Genomic DNA, 20,523 nt, shown 5'->3' with positions numbered 1-20,523 from the left:
AGATGTGTAATAACTGTAATTTTAAGATTCTAACTAGATTTAAGATTTTTCACTTAAATTACAAATGAATATCAGAAAGTTTAACAGTACAACATTATCAACCTCCACTATGTTGATTAAATATTTGTAGAAAATATGTTCCTTTTGTCATAAGGTCATCACTGCAATCATGAATGTCTTTGGACTGAGTTTCCAAACCATTCTACAGTGTGACAAAGGGAAGCCACAGCCCGGGACGCTCTACAGTGTGACAAAGGGAAGCCACAGCCCGGGACACTCTACAGTGTGACAAAGGGAAGCCACAGCCCGGGACACTCTGCAGTGTGACAAAGGGAAGCCACAGCCCGGGACGCTCTACAGTGTGACAAAGGGAAGCCACAGCCCGGGACGCTCTACAGTGTGACAAAGGGAAGCCACAGCCCGGGACGCTCTACAGTGTGACAAAGGGAAGCCACAGCCCGGGACGCTCTACAGTGTGACAAAGGGAAGCCACAGCCCGGGACGCTCTACAGTGTGACAAAGGGAAGCCACAGCCCGGGACACTCTACAGTGTGACAAAGGGAAGCCACAGCCCGGGACACTCTACAGTGTGACAAAGGGAAGCCACAGCCCGGGACACTCTACAGTGTGACAAAGGGAAGCCACAGCCTGGGACACTCTGATGCTTTCGGAGTGTTGGCTCCACGCTTTGATCACGCGTCCCTGGGGGTGGCTGGGATGCATCACAGGTCCTTCCAGAACAACCACCAAGTGCCCCAGACCCTTCTAACCAAGGGCCCAGAAGGTGCTCATGAAAGCACAGCCTGCATTCACGGTGCAGGAATTAGGGCCCAAGACCTCAGTTTGCCCAAGACCACCAGCTCCCTGGAGAAAGAACCAGAACTAGAACTCACTTCCCTGACTGCTGAGCCCAAGTCTCCTCCTTGGACCATCACGTCCATCGTGTGGCAGAACCCTGAGCTCTCGGGGATTATAACCCAGGCCAAGCTGGGGCAGGGTAGGGCAGGGGTGCACCTGTCATCAGAGGCGCAAGTGCCTTTCCCATCAAGGTCACTGCCTGGTGTGGCTGCTCACACGACCCCCTACCCAAAACACATACTCACACACACGCACACATGCACGCACACGGCTGTCCTCCACCTGCCTGCCTGGGAAGTGCCAGCATCTGGGAGGTATAGAGATGGGGAACCTCCGTCACAGGCTCACATGCTCAGGAGCTACAGAAGGACCCAGAGAAGTTCCTAGATGTAGATGCTTGTTGTAAATGGAAGTGGGGTGTATGTATGGGCTGGGCGGTCTCCTCAAATGTCTGATTGGTCTACTCCATTCCAGTCTATGTTCTAAAACTTTCTGGTCATTGGCCACCTTCTGAAATCTCCATCGAGGACTCCAGGAGATTACAGATGGGGGACAGCAGCGCTGGGGTGCTCCCCCGCCCCCTGCCACTCTCAGAGAGTTTATCACCACAAAATGAAAACACGTCATGCCCGGGTGGGGGTGGGGGTGGGGGCACTGCCACATGGTTCACCTTACAATATTAAGTCTCTGCTCAGATCCCCTGTTAATAGGATTCCTTTAGCCAGCAGATGGATTGCGAATACAGGCGGTTTCATCTACTAAAAGACAGCATAAATCACCACTGAGAAAAGGGAGACTGCAGGCAGGCTATCACCACACAGCCTTCCCCGTGAAAGACCCGCTTCAGAGCATTAGTGGAATTAATTCATCTTTCATAAGAGCTTGGAGCCGTCCCGTGATCTATGGTAACAACCAATTTCTCACTACGGGCAAGAGAAAAAAAATGCCTCGGCCCTGATCGACTACACAAATCTGCTTTTTAAAAATGGCCTCACATTATCTGGAGTGCTGCTCCCAGAGGCAGCATTTGAAATTCATGCCAAGCCAAAAGCACCCGTAAATCAACAGAGAAAGTTTTGTTAGTTTTATATGCAGCGAGCTATAATTATTTGGAATTGCATTATGCCTCCGTCGTGGTAATTACGTTTAGATTATCCTTAAGTGGTGATAATAAAAGAAAGAGAAATCAGTCTTAAACTAATTCCCTCCCCCTAAACGTGTCTGAGTAAAGCTAAAGGAGCAGCCTGAATACACAGGAGGGCAGGATCGGGCGGCACGGCTCTCCCACACACATCCCGTGGGCGCCCCTGCGTGACCGCGACTGCCAACCTGCCTCCTGGTCAAGACATGCAGAGCACGGTAACAGCGTGGAGCTGTGTACACCTGAACAAGACCACACTACTGACAGGACACTACAAGTGTTTGTGTTTTTTAAAATAAGGTTTTCTTTCTGTTAATTTACCAGGATGAAAAGAAAACTAAGCAACAACTCCCTTCTGGAAACTCGAATGGATTTGTTTGCACAGCCACACGTCGTCAGACCAAACAGATGGGACAGCGAGACAATTTCTAACGTAGCAACATCACACTGTACGGAGTAAGGCCGGGGACCCCAGGAAGGCCAGGTCCCCAGTATGGGGGTCACCCTGTCCCAGCAGCATGCTGCTCACCCACCGAGAGATCGGGGTCCACCCAGCACCATCCCAAACTTTTCCTTCCAGAGATGCATTTTCCCCTCTGCCCGCGGTTATGACAGTGTGGTCACCCCGGAGCCAGGTCTCCTCCCGGGGCAGGGAGGCGGCCCTTCGCTTCTGGCCCCATGGAACCATGCCAGCACTTCAGAGGGGACAGTGCACTGGCTGCAGGCACCAAGGCAGAGGAGCAGTGACCCAGGCCCCCAGAGGGGCATCTGCCCTCTCTGAGGGGTGTGCTGGGAGGTGGGACACCACAGTGGAGGCCTCCAGACCTCACCCCAACACCCTCCCATGCCAACCTCAGCCTGAGCTTCCCAGCCTCCTCACCCCACACCGCCCAGGCCAGTGGAGAGAAGAGAGTCGCAGGGAGCCCCCAAATGTACTGGGGCCTGGGGAGCAAGTCCCTGCAGAGTGCTGGGGATGCCAGGCCTGGAGAAGAGCCTCTGGGCCAGGGGGAGCAGGGACCTCTCAGAAAGAAGCCCCCCATCCGGCGAGATATGGTGGTCAGAGCCGCCAGGGGGCTGGGGGAGGAGCAGGACAGCTCGTGGCTTCCAGCCTGAGGTGCCCAGACAGCAGAGCAGCCACTGGAGGTTTTTCCAGAGGAACCCCGAGGTATCAAGGAAGCCTGACTCCCCATGGGGGCCGATCCACATGGAGGAGCCCTGCCTCAGTGTCCTCCTCCTTCTGCCGGCCCAGAAAGACAGAGTGGTCCTCACAGAAGCCTCTTTTTCAGGGAGCGTCATAGCCGACAGAGCCTGGGAGCTGCCAGTGACCCCAGCTCTGAGGAGGAAGGTGCAGTGAGAGGACATGGAATTGTGGAGTCACCCAAGAGGGACAAGAGACGCCAGGGAGACCGAGTGAGTCCCTGGGGCAATGAGGGCCGCACACTGGGTGTCTGTCGTGAGCTGGGTCACCAGGGTGTGTCCCGGCCCTCAGGGAGCCTGCGTGTGAATGGGAACACCGTCCAGACACAAAGCTGCACTGCTGCGTGGAGAGTGGCCTGGAGAAACACACGCCTCGTGGGAATTAAGCCCAGGCAGCGCCCAGCGGAGGCCTGGTCCCTCGGCACACAGCTCTCAGGAGGAGGACTGGGAAGAGGAGGGGGCTTGTCTCCATGTGCGACATCTGTTGTCCCAGGGCGCCCACGGGAGCAAAGCCCAGAGTGCTCCTCAGCCTGGAGGCCAGGCCCCCGCCCTGTCGCTGCCTTTGCAACAGTTTAGAACTTCCAAGCGGCAACTAGATAGAGGAGGAAGCCGCAAACAAAGATACCACCTCAGATGTCCCTGCCTCCCCACCGTCACACCACGCGGGCCCACGTCCAGTGCCGCCCGCCGACCATCGTGAGACCTCTCAGCCCCGCCCTGGCCGCCCAGCCCCTGCACTGACCTGGGTGTGGCGGCCTCATGGCCACCCCCAGTGTGCATTGCTTCTCTCCAGGTGCATGGCCCCTCGTCCGGCCTGTGGCCCTCACTGCCCTGTGTGTCCTGCTCCTTGCTGAGGGCCCACCACTGTGGCTTCTCTCCTGACTGACCCCTACCAGCCTCCAGTCCACCAGGCACCGCCTCCTCTGGGGCATACCTCAGCCCACCCCCAAGTGGGCATGCGTGCCTCTCCTGGGCTGGGACAGGACCTCAGGATAAGGAGGGAAGAGCCAGAGACGACCTGAGTCTCCAGCCCAGTCACGCATGGCCAGTGGTGCCTCTGACCAAAACAGAGAGCACAGAGAGGCGGGCCTGAGAGGAGCCTGGCAGCTTCTCACCCAGTGGGTGTCAGGTCATTGGGAGGAGAACCAGGACCCTGGACAGCATGTGGTGTGGGACCCTCCCGTGGAGAAGACGCCAGCACATCAGAGCTTCTTCCTTGGCCAGCTCAGGGCTGTCCCCAAACCGACCCAGTGGACCTGGTTAAGGTTGCTCTCCTGCTGTGCAGGTGCCAGTGTCCAGGAACAGGCCAAGACCCCGCCTCAGCTGTAACCGGGCCCTGAAACTGACTTCTTGGCCCTCGGCATCTCCAGGAACCACAGCCCTGTCCTCTTGACGGGACACTGCCACAGGCCAATGTTCAGGGAGGGTCACCAGGATTCACTGACTCGGTGTGCTCGTGGAGGGTCGAGAACAAGCTTCCAGAGCCTTCCGGCCCCGTACACCTCCAACCTCAGGAGAAGCAGGGGACAGCGGAAGGCCAAGGGTAGCCAGGACGGGAGGCCGGCCCCGACACTGCGTCCTTGGCTCGGGGACAATGGATGAGGAAGCCTTGCCCCAGCGTGACAAGCGCACCCATCCTTCATGGAGGCAGCCACAATCCCTTCACTCCAGGCTCGGGTCATAAAGCAAGTTAATAAAGTTGTGGCCTTGCTGGAAATCAGCTCCGAGGGCAGGCGGGGCATCTCCACCGAGCGGCGGTCCTCTAGCAGAGGGCACTCGGCAGAGCAATCCTTCTTGTGGCTGAGCAGACGGCTTCTGTCACCGGGAAGCAGGCCACACAGGCGTATAAACATGACTGTCAGAGGCAGACGTCCAGGTCTGCAAATTCACCACCCGAGTGCTTCAATCACAGCATCACATCCCACCCTGACTAAGAGATGATAAAAGGCGGGGTGACCGACTCGGGATCAACATGTGAATTACACAGGATTAGGAGACTCCAAAAATGCTGGTTATAATGTTTACTAAAGAATACCAGAATCCAAAATTAGGTGTGCAGTGTAATGGTTGCATAAATATAAGTATAAAAAAATGCACTAAAACCCAAAGGAACTATATCAACGTTTTCTGATTAATTCTGTCTGAGCAAGGGGTAATAAATAATCCCCAGAAATTAATATTTCTCTTAATTTCTGAACTCTGTAGGAAGCAGACACTGCTGCTGGGACACAGGGTGGGCAGCTTGAGGCTGGCTCAAGGCTTTATCTGTGAAACAGCCAGAGGGCCCACTCTAGCCCTCTGGGGATGGGAAGACACCCCAGGTGCCACAGCCCCGGCACATCCCACCCGCTGGGGCTGGGGACCATCACTGGCCAGACCGACACCCACACCTGAGTCTGCGGGGAGGCCCACAGCGCACACCAGGCAAAGTGAACTAAGGATTCTTTTCCTACATCTTTTGGGGAAGGTTCCTTTGCCTGAACAGGATGATTAGAAAATGTGCTGATTGATGTTAACGATAAACACACAGATTCCCTTGGCCCTCACCTAAACAACCCAGATGAACCACACAGGCTTTAGAATCTCCCAGAAAGCAGAATACTGGAGCGTGACAGCAGCCAGAGGTGACCCTACCACGAAGCATGAAGATTTCACGTCCTAAATTGCACTTCTGACATGACCCCTCTGAGAAGGCAGTGCGTCAGTGAGAAGGTGCTGTGCGTACCTCAGGGAAGTAGTCCTGCGGAAACTTCTCTTTCTCCAGCATGGGCGTGCTCTCCAACGTGTCCGAGTAGATCTCTTTGCCAGTGACTTTTCTATACTTCTTAGCTGGAAAAGAGTAGAAGGATGATGTGAATAACTCCATCACTCCGCCCCCTCCAACCAGCCAGGTGCCACTGGGTCCCACCAGTGCAGCCCCGTGGGGAGTGAGGGAGGCCCCCTGAGGGAAGACCTGATGAGGGGCGCGGACCCAGGCAGGCCACCTGCTCCTGGGGACGACCGTGGCTCATAAATTCCCATTCCACGACCTGGAATCTGACACTCCACTTCATTATCCCCTAAGAGCTTCCAGCCTGCAGATTTACAGGGGCTAATTGGCATCCTCTGTTAAAACCGTGAATATATTTAAGAGGGCTGTAGAATTACCGTTCACTCATACCCTAATATGAATTTATTTAATAACATCGATTTCCTCCTCACATCCAGCCGACATCACTCATGTCCAGGGAAGAGGAGTTTTTATGTGAGACGGAGAGAGCAAGTACTCTGGACTTGTGCTCCCCAGCTGCCCGCCCCTCACCTCGCTGGACGTGGCTCCGTGGCTCCAGTGCCCGCGCTGGAGTCACCTCCCCATCACTGGGCTCACACCCCTGCAGACACGGCTTGGTCTAGTCCTCTTCTACACCCAGGCCTGGGATTGTTCTTTCCCCCACGCCACAGTGTGGTTTATTGAACCAACGCATAAATCTATTCCTCAAACGCTTGGGGGCCCAGGTGGGTGGAGGTTGCCTGCCTCCTCACAGGATGCCACGGAGGGAGCTGGGGCAGCACACGAGACTGCCACAGAGAGACCCCAGCCCAGATGGCTGATGGACCCGTTCCCACCGCTGCCAGCCCTACATCACATGTTCCCTCGCTCCCAGGCCAGGAGTGCCTGATACCAGGGTGAAGTTCCTGGGATGTTAGGAAGTTCTCGGGGACTGGCTTTGGAACAAATGACGAGTGGTGCTGTGAGTTTCTGTGGGGGTCATGCTCCCCGCCCCACGAGCAGCCCACACCTGCGGTTTCTGGAGCCCCATCCACCCCATGGCCCCACCACCTCAGGCAGCGCAGGAATGAGACAGGAAGACAGCATCGCGGGCACAGGCCCCTCCCACCATTCACTAGGTGGAGAGCGACTCCCAGGCAAAAGCAAAGTGCAAGAGGGTGAGGACTTGGAGGAGATGAGCCTGGAGCCTGGGTGTGGTCTGGGCTGGGCCGGCAGGACACAGGACAGGACGTTTCAGTGATTTGGATACACAGAACAGGGCACATGAAATGGATCTTTGCGTTCACTGGACCCTCTGCTCCCCGGATCTTGCTCCTGAACCATGGAGATGAGTCCCTGAGACGACTGAGGTGTGTCTGTTTCTGAGGCTGGTCCCCGAGACCCCCTTACCAACCACTGTAGCTTCCCACGGCCCAGTGGGGGAAGGCAGCGGCCGCCCCCAGGGCAGGTAGGCCCAGGCTTGTGTAAATAAACACGCTACCGTTATGCCACCGGGATCCCATTCAAAACACCCATTTGCGACTATAAATGGCACAGAAGTGCGTTTAATCACAGGAAGCACTTACTGTAACCACCCATCCATCTCCGCAGAAGGACAGCATTTATCAAACATCACCCCGCACAGCTGCCATCACACTGGGGAGGTCAAAGAGAGAGCGCCATCTGGGAAGGCCGTCGGCACACCTGCTCGTCACAGGCACGTCATGGCCACGCTCTCCTTCACGAGGCAGACGGACAACCCGATACAAGAGGGGAGCTCAGCACTCCTGGGGGGCCGGCCTGCCCTGGCACCACCCAGCCCTTGCTCACCCACCAGCGATGTGGCGATTCTCACGTGGCCCCAGCCTGCAGCATGGGCTCCCTGATCTGCCTCACCCCATTCCTCCGCAACCCACCCCAGCATTCCCCAGCTCCCCTCCTTGCCACTAAGTCCCCTGCAAAGGTCCTGCACAAACGTCCCTCTGCAGCGTGACATCTCCCTTCTGGGTTCTTCCTGCACCAGTTGGCACCGGGACATCCACTGAGCACTGTGGGGCCGCGGCCAGGAGTTGAGGACATGGACAGGAGGCACGGCCTCAACCTCCCCGGGGGCACTGAAGACACGGACATGGACCAAAGACACGTGACATGGAGCTGGACACGGATAAGGACACAGAACTCAGTCTGGACCTCTGGGGCCACAGGACTAGGGACGGTCTCATCTTGGGAGAACCTGTGCAGAGCCCCATGGCACAGGGACACTCCCTAAGTGTGGCCACTAGGAGAGGCCTGAGCCAGGTGTTGATGGAGGAGCCTGGACCAGGAGGGAAGGAGGAAGGAGAACGCTGCAGATAGAGGTAAGTGCCACTGCCAGACTGTGGAGGAGAACGAGGGCATGTCATCTCGAGTGACTGCCCAGGAGAAATGAGCACCTCCAGCAAGAAAGGGAAGGAAGCCCCCAGAGCCCCCAAGCAGGGCTGAGCCGATGGTCTGTCTAGAGGAGTAAGGGGCGGACCCAGGCCCCTGAGAGGTATCTGTGGAGGGCGATGGCCAGACAAAGCTCCAGCCCCTCGCAGCGGTTCCAACCTCTGCCCTGTCCTAAGGGATGCCGTGCCTCCCCTCAGGCTGGGCTAGTGACTGAAGGCACAGGATCACTGAGCTGCTGCTGTCACCATACTGGCAGGGGTGGCGGACTTGGCTGGCCTCCTGGATGCGGAAGCACCAGCCTGTGGCACCGCTTACACTGCCGAACAAACACGTAGCGCACTCTGCACAGGAGGTTATTGGTCACAAATGAGGGAGTGCCCATCCACATCTTCGTTTTTCCAAAGGCCCCCTTCAGCTAACAGCCATGGCTAGGCTTGAGTTGCACCCATACCTGAGAATAAAGAAAAACATTCCTTCTAAAGGTCTGTTCAGGTTCCTCGTAGCAAAGGCTGGATCATCACAACCCACCAGGGGCACCGGTCCATGAGCTGCAGAGGGGTGGACGCCCCAGGACAGACATCCACAGGGCAGATGCCCCCAGGACATGTGCCCCCAGGATGGACATCCACAGGACTGACAGCCCCAGGACGGGCGCCCCCAGGATGGACATCCATAGGACTGACAGCCCCCAGGACGGGCGCCACAGCACTCAACTAACCAGGCGTGTGCAGGTGCAGAGAGACCAGCAGAGCGTTACCATGGGACAGCAGCGGCGGGCAGCACACAGCCGGCCGTGTTCTACGTGAATGAAGAGGGGCGGGAGACTGCTGCAGGATGGCAGTCTGCTTGAGAGGAAAACCCTTGTCACCTCTGAGGAAAGAAGAAAACATCAGAGCGTGCAACCTCGCTTACTGCGAATATTTTCTGGAGAGGAGGGCTGCATTCTGTGTTAAAAAAACAGACTTTATTTTCCGGAGAAGTTTTAGGATTATAGAAGATTGAACAGAAAGTACAAAGAGATCCATTACCCCACCCTTCCTGACAGTTTCCTGTTACTAACATCTTGTATTAGTGTGGTACATTTGTTATAAGCGATGGGACAACACTGATACACTATAAGTTGATACTTTACATTAGGGTTCACTCTTGGTGGTGTACAGTCTACGGGTTTTGACAAATGCACAACGATATGTATCCACCATTGTAGTATCACAGAACAGTTTCACTGCCCTAAAAGTCCTCTGTGCTCCCCCTATTCATCCCTCCCTCTCCCCAACCTCTGTCAACCACTGATCTTTTTACTGTCTCTATAGTTTCACATTTTCCAAAATGTCATATTGTTGGCAACATACTCTGTGTAGCCTTTTCCAATTGGCTTCTTTCACTTAGTAATATACTTTTAAACTTTATAAAAGTAATAAAATAAAATAAAAGTAATATACTTAATATACTTAGTAATATACTTTTGAGCTTCCTCCATGTCTTTTTGTGGCTTTATAACTCATTTCATTTTATTGCTGAATTCCATTGCATGGATGAACCACAGCTTGTTTATCCATTCTCCTATGAAAGACATATTCCGGCTGCTTCCAGTTTTTGATAATTATGAATAAAGACACTATAAACATTTCTGTATAAGTTTTTGTGTGGACATAAGTTTTCAACTCATTTGGGTAAATACCAAAGGATGTGATTGCTGGATTATATGGTAAGAATACGTTTAGCTTTGCAAGAAACCACCAAATTGTCATCCAAAGTGGCTGCACCATTTTACATTCCTACCAGCAATGAATGAGAGTTCCCGTTGCTCCACATCCTCACCAGCATTTGGTGTTGTCAATTTTTCAGATTTTGGCCATTTTAATAGGTATGTAATGGTATCTCATTGTTGTTTCAATTTGCAATTCCCTAATGATATATGATATTGAGCATCTTTTCATATGTTTATTTGCCATCTGTATATCTTTTTGGGTGAGACGTCTGTTCAAATCTTCGGCTCACTCTTTAATTTGGTTTTCTTAATTGTTGAGTTTTAAGAGGTCTTTGTATAATTTGGATAAGAGTCCTTTATCAGATATGTCTTTTGCAAATATTTTCTCCCTGTCTGTAGCTTGTCTTTTCATTCTCTTAACAGTGTCTTTTGCAGAGCAGAAGTTTTTAATTTTAACAAAGTCCAACTTATCAGTTTTTTCTTTCATGGACTATGCCTTTGGTATTGTATCTAAAAAATCATCACTAAACCCAGGGTCATCTACATTTTCTCCTATGTTATCTTCTAGGAGTTTTATAGCTTTATGTTTTACATTTAGATCTATGATTTATTTTGAGTTAATTTTTGTGAAGGGTGTAAGGTCCATGTCTAGATTCATTTTTCTGCACTTGGATGTCCAGTTGTTTCAGCACCATTTGTTGAAAAGACCATCTTTGCTCCTCTGTCAAAGCTCAGTTGACTTTGGGCCAGCTCTGGTGGCCTAGGGGTTAAGTTCGGCATGCTCCACTTTAGTGGCCCGGGTTCGGTTCCCAGGTGCAGACCTACACCACTTGTCTGTCAGTGGCCATGCTATGGCGGTGGCTCACATACAAAAAAAAAAAAAGAAGAAGAAGAAGATTGGCAGCGGATGTCAGCTCAGGGCAAATCTTCCTCCGCAAAATATATATATATATATATATATATATATATATATATATATATATATATATATATCAGTTGACTTTATCTATGGTAGTCTATTTCTGGGATCTCTCTTTTGTTTCACTGATCTATTTGTCTGTTCTTTCACCAACACCACACTGTCTTGATCACTGTAGCTTTACAGTAAGTCTTGAAGTTGGGTCATGTCAGTCCTCCAACTTTGTTCTTCTTCTCCTATATTGAGCGGGCTAATTGGGGTCTTTTGCCTCTCCATATAAACTTTAGAATCAGTTTGTCAATATCCACAAAATAACTTGCTAGAATTTTGAGTGGGCTTGTACTGAATCTATAGATCAAGTTGGAAGAACTGAGATATTGACAATATTGAGTCTTCCTATCCATGAACATGGAACATCTTTCCATTTATTTAGTTCTTCTTTGATTTCTTTCTTCAGAGTTTTGTAGTTTTCCTCATATGGATCATGTGCATATTTTGTTAGATTTACTCCTAAGTACTTCTTTTGTGCGTGTGCTAACGTAAATAGTATTGTGTTTTTAATTTCAAATTCCACCTGTTCATTGGTGGTATATAAGAAAGCAACTGACTTTTGTATATTAACCTTGTACCCTGCAACGTTGCTTACTAGTATCGGTTTTTGTTGTTGTTGATTTCTTGGGATTTTCTACATAGATAATCATGTCATCTGAGAACTAAGACCCCACCAATAAGCCTTTTATTTCCTTTTCTTGTCTTACTGCATTATCAAGATTTCCAGTACGATGTTAAAGAGAAATGGTGAGGGGACATCCTTACCTTGTTACTGACTTTATGGTCTCTCACTATTAACTATGATGTTAGGTAGTAGGTTTTGTAGGTGCTCTTTATCAAGTTGAGGAAGTTCCTCTATTCCTAGTTTGCTGCGAGTTTTTATTATAAAAGGGTGTTGGATTTTGTCAAATGCTTTTTCTTCATCTATTGATATGATCATGTGATTTTTCCTCTTTATCATACTGATGTGATGGATTACATTAATTGATTTTTGAAAGCTGAGCCTTGCACACCTGGAATAAATCTGAACTGGTCATGGTGTATATTCTTCTCGTACATTTTTGGATTCAAGTTGCTAATATTATGTTGAGGATTTCTGCCTTTTATGTTCATAAGACATACCAGTCTATAGTTTTCCTTTTTTAAAATATCTTTATCTGGTTTTGGTGTTAGGGTAATTCTGGCTCCATAGAATTAGGAAGTTTACCTTCTGCTTTTGTTTTCTGGAAGAGATTGTAGAGAACTGGTATAATTCCTTCCTTAAATCTTTGGTGGAATTCACCAGTGAAACTATCTGGGCCTGATGCTTTCTTTTTATAGAAGGTTATTAATTACGGATTGAATTTCTTTTAATAGATAAAGGCCTATTCAGATTATCTTGTCCTCCTTCCATGAGCTTGGGTAGATTGTATCTTTCAAGGAATTGGGCCATCTAAGATATCAAATTTATAGGCATAGACTTGTTCATAATACACTTTTATTATCCTTTTAATGTCCATAGGATCAGCAGTGATGGCCCCTCTTTCATTTCCAATGTTAGTAATTTGTGTCTTTTTTTCTGTTAGGCTGGCTAGTGGTTTATCAATTTTATTGATTATTTCAAAGAACCAGCTTTTGGTTTCATTAGTTTTCTCTATTGAGTTCCTGTTTTCAATTTCATTGATTTATGCTCTGATTATTGTTACTATTATTTTCTTTTTTTAGGAAGATTGGTCCTGAGCTAAAATCTGTTGCCAATCTTCCTCTTTTTTGTTTTTCTCCCCAAAGCCCCAGTACATAGTTGTATATCCTGGATGTAGGTCCCTCTAGTTCTTCTATGTGGTATGCCACCTCAGCATGGCTTGACGAGCAGTGAGTAGGTCTGCACCTAGGATCCAAACCAGTGAACCCCGGGCCGCCAAAGCTGAGCACACGAACTTAACTGCTACACCACCAGGCCAGCCCCTATTATTTTCTTTTCTTGTGCTTACTTTGGATTTAATTTGCTCCTCTTCTAGTTTGCTAAGGCAGAAGCTTAGATTATTGATTTTATCTCACCTCTTTTCTAATTTATGTATTTGATGCAACAACTGCACTGCTTTTGCTACATCCCACCAATTTTGATGGTTGTATTTTCATTTTCCTTTAGTTCAACATATTTTTAAATTTCTCTTGAGACTTGACTCATGTGTCATTAATAAGTGTGTTGTTTTATATCCAAGTATTTGGGGATTTTCCAGCTATCTTTCTGTTATTGATTCAAGTTTAATTCCATTGTGCTCTGAGAGTATACTTTGTATGATTTCTATTCTTTTAAATTTGTGAGGATGTGTTTTATGGCCCAGAACGTGTCTATCTTGGTGAATGTTCCCTGTGAGCTTGAGAAGAACGTGTACTCTGCTGTTGGATGAAGGAGTCTATCTCAATCAGATCCAGCTGATTGATGGTGTTGAGTCCAACTATGTCCTTACTGATTTTCTGCCACTCGGTCTGACCACTTTGATAGAGGGGTGTTGAAGTCTCCAACTATAATAGTGCATTCATCTATTTTCTTTGCCATTCTATCAATTTTTGCCTCATGTATTTTGATGCTCTGTTCTTAGGTGCAAACATGTTAAGGATTGTTAGGTCTTCTTAGAGAACTGACTCTTTTATCATTATGTAATGGCCTTCTTTATCCCTGATAACTTTCCTTGCTCTGAAGTCTGCTTTGCCTGAAATTAATATTGCCACTCTAGCTTTTTTTTGATTAGCATTAGCAGTGTATATCTTTCTCCATCCATTTACTTTTAATCTTTATGTGTCAATATATTTTAAGTGGGTTTCTATTAGACAACACACAGTTGGGTATTGTTTTTTTAATCACTCTCACAGTCTCTGTCTTTTAATTGTGTATTTAGGCCATTCACGTTTAAAGTGATTTTTGATATAGTTGGAGTAATACCTTCCATATTTGTAACTTTTCTATTTGTTGCCTTTGTTCTTTGTTTCTTTTTTGTCTTCCACTCTTTTCTACCTTCTCTGGTTTAATTGACCATTATATATAATTCCGTTTTCTCTCTATTTGTAGTATACCAATTATACTTCATTGAAAAAAATTTGAGTGGTTGCCATAGAGTTTGCAATATACATTTACAACTAATCCAAGTCCACTTTCAAATAACACTACATTCCTTCACAGATAGTGCAGGTTCCTTATAACAGAGTAATCCCAATTCCTCCTTCCTACTGCTTATAACATTTCTGTCACTCATTTCACTTATCCATAAGCTATAGTCACCCAATACATTGTTGCTATTAACACTTTGAACAAAAGTTATCTGTTAGATCAATTAAGAATAAGAAAAATAAAATATTTTATCTTCATTTATTCCTACTCTAGTAATCTTTCTTTATGTAGATCCAAGTTTCGGACCTATATCACTTTCCTTCTGTCAAAGACTTCTTTCAGCAAATCTGTGGGAAACAAATTCCCTCAACTTTTGTTTGAGAAAGTCTTTATCTCTCCTTCACTTTTGAAGGACAATTTTGCTGGATACAGAATTCTAGGTTGGCGTGTTTTTCCCCCAACAATTTAAATATTTCACACCAGTCTCCTCGCTTTCACCGTTTCCAAGGAGAAGCTGGATGTAATTCTTACCACTGTCCCTTTACAGGTACGGCGTGTCACACCCCCTCCTCCTCCCCAGCTTCTTGCAAGATTTTCTCTTCATCTTTGGTTTTCTGAAGTTTGAATGTGACGTGCTTAGGTGTAGATTGTTTAGTATTTATCCTGCTTGATGTTCTCTGAGCTTTCAGGATCTGTGGCTTGGTGTCCATTGTTAGTTTTGGCAAATTCTTGGCCATTATTACTTCAAATATTTCTTCATGTGCTTTCTCTCTTACTTACCTGTTGGTATTCCCATTATGTACATGCTACACCTTTTGTAGTTGTCCCACAGCTCTTAGATATTTTGTTCTGTTTTTGTTTCTTCTCTTTGCTTTCCAGCTTGGAAAGTTTTTAATGACCTATTTTCTGGTTCACTGATTCTTTCCTTAGCAATGTCCAGTCCGATGAGTCCATCAAAGGTATCCTTCATTTCCGTTACAGTGGTTTGACTTCTGGATCTCCCTTTTGCTTCTCTCTTAGTTTCTGTTGTTCCTCTTACGTACCCGTCTGTTCTTCCACATTGTCCACTTTTTCCAGAAGACTCCCTAGCACATCAGTCACAGTTATTGTAAATTCCCAGTCTGAAGATTCCCAATCTCTGCCTCATCCCAGTCTGGTCCTGATGAATACTTTGTCTTTTCAGATTGTATTTGTTACCTTTTAGCATGGCTTGTAATTTTTTGTTGAAAGCAGAACATGAATAATTGGGTAAAAAGAACTGTGGTAGCTAGGGCTTTTGTGCAAGGCTTCATGTTTATCTGGCGAGGAGCTGGGCTGTGTTTACTGCAGGGGTCAGAGGCTTAAATACCCTCCAGTGTCCTTGTTCTTGTCTCCTCTGCTGTCTCTGGCCTCCTGTGAGACTCCTCCTTAAACAGAGTCCAAGCTCTGCAGGACTTTCCATCCTAACATTTGTCATCACGATGTGGTGGTGAGGCTTGGGTGGAGGGAAAACATTCCGTAGTCCAATGATCAGGTCTCAGTCTTTCAGCTGGCATGTGCCCCTGGGCTGTGACCCTCACGTGTGCTTCTCAGCACCCCAACCCCACCTCAGGTGCAACAGGAAGACTAGAGGAGGCTGGAGTTTTCTACCTCCCTCCCCTAGTTGGTCAGGCCCTGATAGGACCCCAGTGGGTTGGGCTCTGGCAAAATGGTTTCCCTTGAGGGCAGGCCTTTATGAACAGAACGCTCTGGGCATATTTCAAAATAGCTACTTTCCCCTCCTCTGCCAGAAGCACAAGAGGATTTTTCTCTGATCTTCACCATGAGAACATGGTGGGGCTCCTGGAGGTAAAACTCAAAAAAGTGTGGGCCCCCAAGGCTGGGTCCCTAGGCACCTCTCTCTCAAGCTTGTCCACACTCGGCCCCCAGCGTTCAGCCAACGCCCTGTGGCCGTTCCCACCAGGGCCAGCTCCAGCAGCAGCCTCTGCTCCTGGGAAGCTCTGATTCTCTGGGTAGGCTGTCTGTCTCTCCAGTTTTGCGGCAGCAATGCACCTGATGACCTCACTTCTCTGAGGGATCTAAGAAGAGCTGTCTCTTTTCAGTTTGTTTGGCGTTTTCCTTGTTGTGAGGATGTGAGTGACGACTTCCACTCTCTTTGTATGTTGGAATATATACTCTTCATCTGTACCTTTCAGGAGTCCTTAAATTTCTAACTAGGTACCTGTTAAAATTCAGGCTATTTCTTCTTACAAAGTTTATTCAAACCTTTCACAAACTCTGGATTGCTTTTGCTGTAACTCAATTCAAGGCAGAAGAGTGAGCCTCGAAGAGCAGGGGCTGCAGAGCAGGGGGCAGGCAGCGGCAGCCCTGCCTGAGACCCCTGGTGAGCCCTGCACCACACGCCTGTGCCGCGGGACAGCGGGAACATCACCGTGTGGAGCAATGTGAGTGCTCTCAGGACCGACACGTCCTCCTGATGGTACGGGTGCTCAGGACGCACTCACTGTCCATTACTGCCACGCTCCTTGTCACCATCAAGGTGAGGGCCCTGGGTAAGGCTTTGCTGGAGTCAAATGTACATCTAACATACAGTTTTAAACAAACTGTGGGCTAGCCAGGTACTTTATGACTGATTTGATTGTGTAATAAGACATGTATGCAAATGATTACTTAGAAAAGGAAAAGTTCAATGGATCCGTTACGTGCTCGAGCTTCGGCCATGGCTTTCTTAGAAGGGGAAAGCCTGTTCTGCCCGAGCTTTACCTGGAACATGCTGTGTTTGCACGTCTCCCCTCTGCTCACTCTCGCTCACAGCTCCACTGCTTGAGGATGTGACACACTGATGTCCAGTGTCTACTAAGATCACGGACAGAGCTGCCTCTGGTCCCTGTCTCCCGCCACGTCCTCTTGGCTACTCCACCAAATTCCTTCATGGAAAAGTCAGATGCTCGTGTTTAAAAGTATGTGAAGAATCCTCAGGCAACAGGGCCAGTGAAAAGTCACCCTGCTGGCTGGGATCCTGTTCTCAACATCGATGGAATCACTACTCAAGCAATTCAGAGAAGACTCTGCTTCTCCATCCCACAAGAGGCAATCTGTCTCCCAGTAAGCAAAGATCATGAATCTGAACACACTGACATAATTAGTTGCTCTCCACAGTTATTTCAACTTTAATGACATTTCAAATTAATGTGATCTGGCTCAACAGCCCAAATGGAACGCAGAGGGATTCACATGTAACATAGAGACGATCTCAAATGGAAGAGAAACGCACAACACCCCGCAGACTGGGAGGGACAGGTATGGAAATTCTCAGATGTGGGGTAATAGACTTAAATGTCCCAAGACAGAGATGAAGGCCGTGTCATCAGAAGCATTTTAGGGCAAATCTTCTCAGTACAGACATGCAGGTTTGCCCATTAAATATGGGACAACATTTCCTGCCACAAACATGCTCTCGCCTGTTTTCTTTTGAAATATGCCATCCTCCCATTCTGTTTTCCATTTTCTCAAATTTGATAGGGACACAGATACAAAACCATTTCCTTCTCCTCTTAACTCTGTCATAGGAAAGCCAGAGTCACCTGCCTGAGCCTTGCCCTGGAGCAGGAGGGCTGGCAGTGGGGCATCCCACGGGCAGGTTCCTGGTTAGGGACCACCAGCAAGTGACTCAATTAAACCCAGACCATGCTGGCCCTCCCACAGGGACTCTGGGTGGAAGGGACTGGAAGAAGCCAGACCACCGAGCAGGGGGTGGGGGTCCACCACCAAAGGGCAGCATAGAGTCTTACCTTTAAAGTCAAATTGGTAGACATTTTTTAAGGATTCATGAAGAAAATAAAAGCTTCCTAGTGCCTGTAGAGCAAAAAGAGAAATCAAGTGAGCCGGGCCCGGGATATTTCTAAAGTAGTCTGAGCGACAAATAAAAAGCTCTTTTGAACTAGAATAAGAGTTTCAACTCACTGTAACTTAATCACAGTCTCTAAGACTTGAGATGTTAACCACGGTACCTACCAACACCCAAACACCAGGAGCTCAAGCCACGGAGCCCACTGCGCGGTTGGCCCTTCCTCCGCAGCCCTTCCCGCGGCCCAGCGCTGTCCACCTCTGCTGTGAGGGCTCGGGCGACTGGGACCGCTCCCGAGGGCTCAGACACTCAGCTCCGTCCCTGCCCCACCCGTGGCTCCCACCAGCTCCACACGCCAGCGTTCTCTGCCCAGTCCCTCCCTCCCTCTCACCTCCTTACCCTTCAGGACTGAGCTGCAACACCACGTCCCGGGAGCCACCAGGCCTGCCCATCGGGGGACCAAATGGACAGGCAGCCACAGAGCGCCTGCCTGGGGCCAGGAGCTATTCTGGGTGTGGGGGTCCAGTTCTGCTTTCCCCATTCAGGAAAAGGCAAAACTGCAGGGGCCGGACTGGGGTGGGAATGGGACATCTGACACTAAAAGTTACTTGTTGTTTATCTCAAATTCAAACTTAACTTGGTGTTTTGGTGTTTTTTCTGTGTGTGTATGGGTGTGTGTATGTGTATACATATACACATATATACATATTTTTGTGTGCTCATGTATATACAGAGACGTGTGTGTGTGTGTGTATTTTTTTTTCTTTTGCTAAATCTGGCAACCCCAACAAGGGGCCTAGGGAAATTTCAGGTGATAAACACACTCTGCCACAGGACTGTGGTAATGATTACAAAACTACACATTTCTTAAAACCCACTGAACTATGCCCTAAAAAGGGTGACTATTACCATCTGTAAATTATACCCTTATCACCCTGCCCTGATGAACGAACGAGCCCTCCTCTCGCGGAGCTCACATCCCAAGACACTCTCCTGGGGCAGGTGGTGATGCTTGACAAGACAAAGCAGAGAAAGACAGACCGAGGGGGATGGTGGACAGAGCTGCCTGAGCAGGGGAGCCTACTGTGACCAAGGGCAGTCACGCCAGAGCACGCAGGGCCTCCCACACAGGGAAGGACCTCGAGCCGTTGTGGACGATTCTATTCCAACTTTTCACCTTGAGAAGTGTCAAGTCTACAGCTGAAAGAGCAGGACAATGACGTGAGCGTCCCTCACCCAGATTCCCAGCTGCCAGCACTGGCATGCACACTCCATCTTTCTGTGTCTGTGTACACACACACACACATACACACAAACAAACATCCATGCACACACACACTGTTTTTGGTTGATCCATGTGAAAGTAGCTGTCGACCCCACGACCCTTCATGCCTGAACACGTGCGCACAGATCTTCTGGTGAGAACATTCTCCTACGTAACCACAAAACTATTATCTCACTGAAGAAAATCAGCAGTGAGGCCAAAAATCACCAATATCACAGCGCAAGTTAAATTTCCCAAATTCGCTGCCAATGTCTTCTACGCCCTTCCCTGTACCTCGGCCTAGAGCTTGGAGGGAGTGGCTGGCTCACATGTTGAAGGCTGCCCAGTAGGTGTGGTGGGAGAGGGGCTGGAGGGCAGGAGGGAACTGGGAGAAGTCGGGGGGCTGCTGTGGTCACCCAGATGCCTGGGCGGCGGTGGGCTGGGGGGAAGTGGCCAGATCGGGGAGTGTTCTGGACAGCAGGTGGTGGGAGCAGGGGAGACAGAGGTCATGGCGACTTGGGCCTGGTCTCAGTCAGAGCCTCATAGCTCCCTGGATGCCCCAGTCTGCTCTTCAGCACTGGGTAAGGACACTCACCTGCACCACCTGTCTGACCCCGTCTCTACACACGGGAAGCCCCCCAAGAGGCAGAAGTGTCTGTTCACTTCCTGCTGAGGAAGTAGGCCAGTGACCAACCCAAGGGTTTGCTGGGCTCACCAAAAGAGAATGGGGGTCTCAGCCTCTTTCCCCGGAATCTGGGCCTTGTTGAAAGGCTGGTTTCAACCCACATGCTGGGTCAGAACCATCTGCAGTATTTTCTTCCTTAGGTGTTTATTGAAAAGGTGATTCAGCAACATAATTAGAGAAAGTTTTCCAAGTCTTGTAATCCCACCCTGAGGAAAAGGGGAAACCATTCGTGACGGGATTTCCAGCACGTGTTGTGGGCCTTGCTGGGACCCTGGCTGCAAAGTTCCGAGACTCTGGCCGCGTGCGTGTGCCCCTGTGCAAAGACAGCTCTACACAGTGCAATGCCAGTGGGTCCAGTGCCACTGTGAGGGAGCGACGCATGTGAGGCTGTGCCCGCGTTCTAAGAGAGGTAGGCTACCGAGTCAGTTCAACCTTCATATTTCTGATATCACCTACCTGCTCCCACATTTTAAAATAAATGTGTCATCATGCAAGCAAAGCTAAAATTACTATCATGTGAAATTTAGATGGAACATAAATTTATTTTAATAACTATAGATAAAAAACAATGTATTAGAATCAATCAACTCTTGCCTCCAAAAAATAC

At 49.0% G+C, this 20,523-nt stretch overlaps 1 protein-coding gene across 2 annotated transcripts in view; it reads right to left on the bottom strand.

Annotated features, from left to right (window-relative positions):
- INPP5A (inositol polyphosphate-5-phosphatase A) overlaps nucleotides 1-20,523 on the bottom strand; it is a 240,056-nt gene that overhangs the window by 72,195 nt on the left and 147,338 nt on the right. For both annotated transcript variants that reach the window (XM_087432894.1, XM_004438857.3), the window contains exons 5-6: nucleotides 17,912-17,975; nucleotides 5,922-6,025 (exon numbers count right to left, since the gene is read on the bottom strand). In XM_087432894.1, the coding sequence (XP_087289020.1) occupies nucleotides 5,922-6,025; nucleotides 17,912-17,975 (168 nt within the window). The remainder of the gene's footprint in view (nucleotides 1-5,921; nucleotides 6,026-17,911; nucleotides 17,976-20,523) is intronic.

This window comes from Ceratotherium simum, chromosome 6, assembly GCF_057802395.1.
Source record: "Ceratotherium simum simum isolate JZ-2026a chromosome 6, ASM5780239v1, whole genome shotgun sequence".
NCBI classification, from domain to species: domain Eukaryota; kingdom Metazoa; phylum Chordata; class Mammalia; order Perissodactyla; family Rhinocerotidae; genus Ceratotherium; species Ceratotherium simum.
This window is presented reverse-complemented; position numbering and strand designations above follow the sequence as displayed.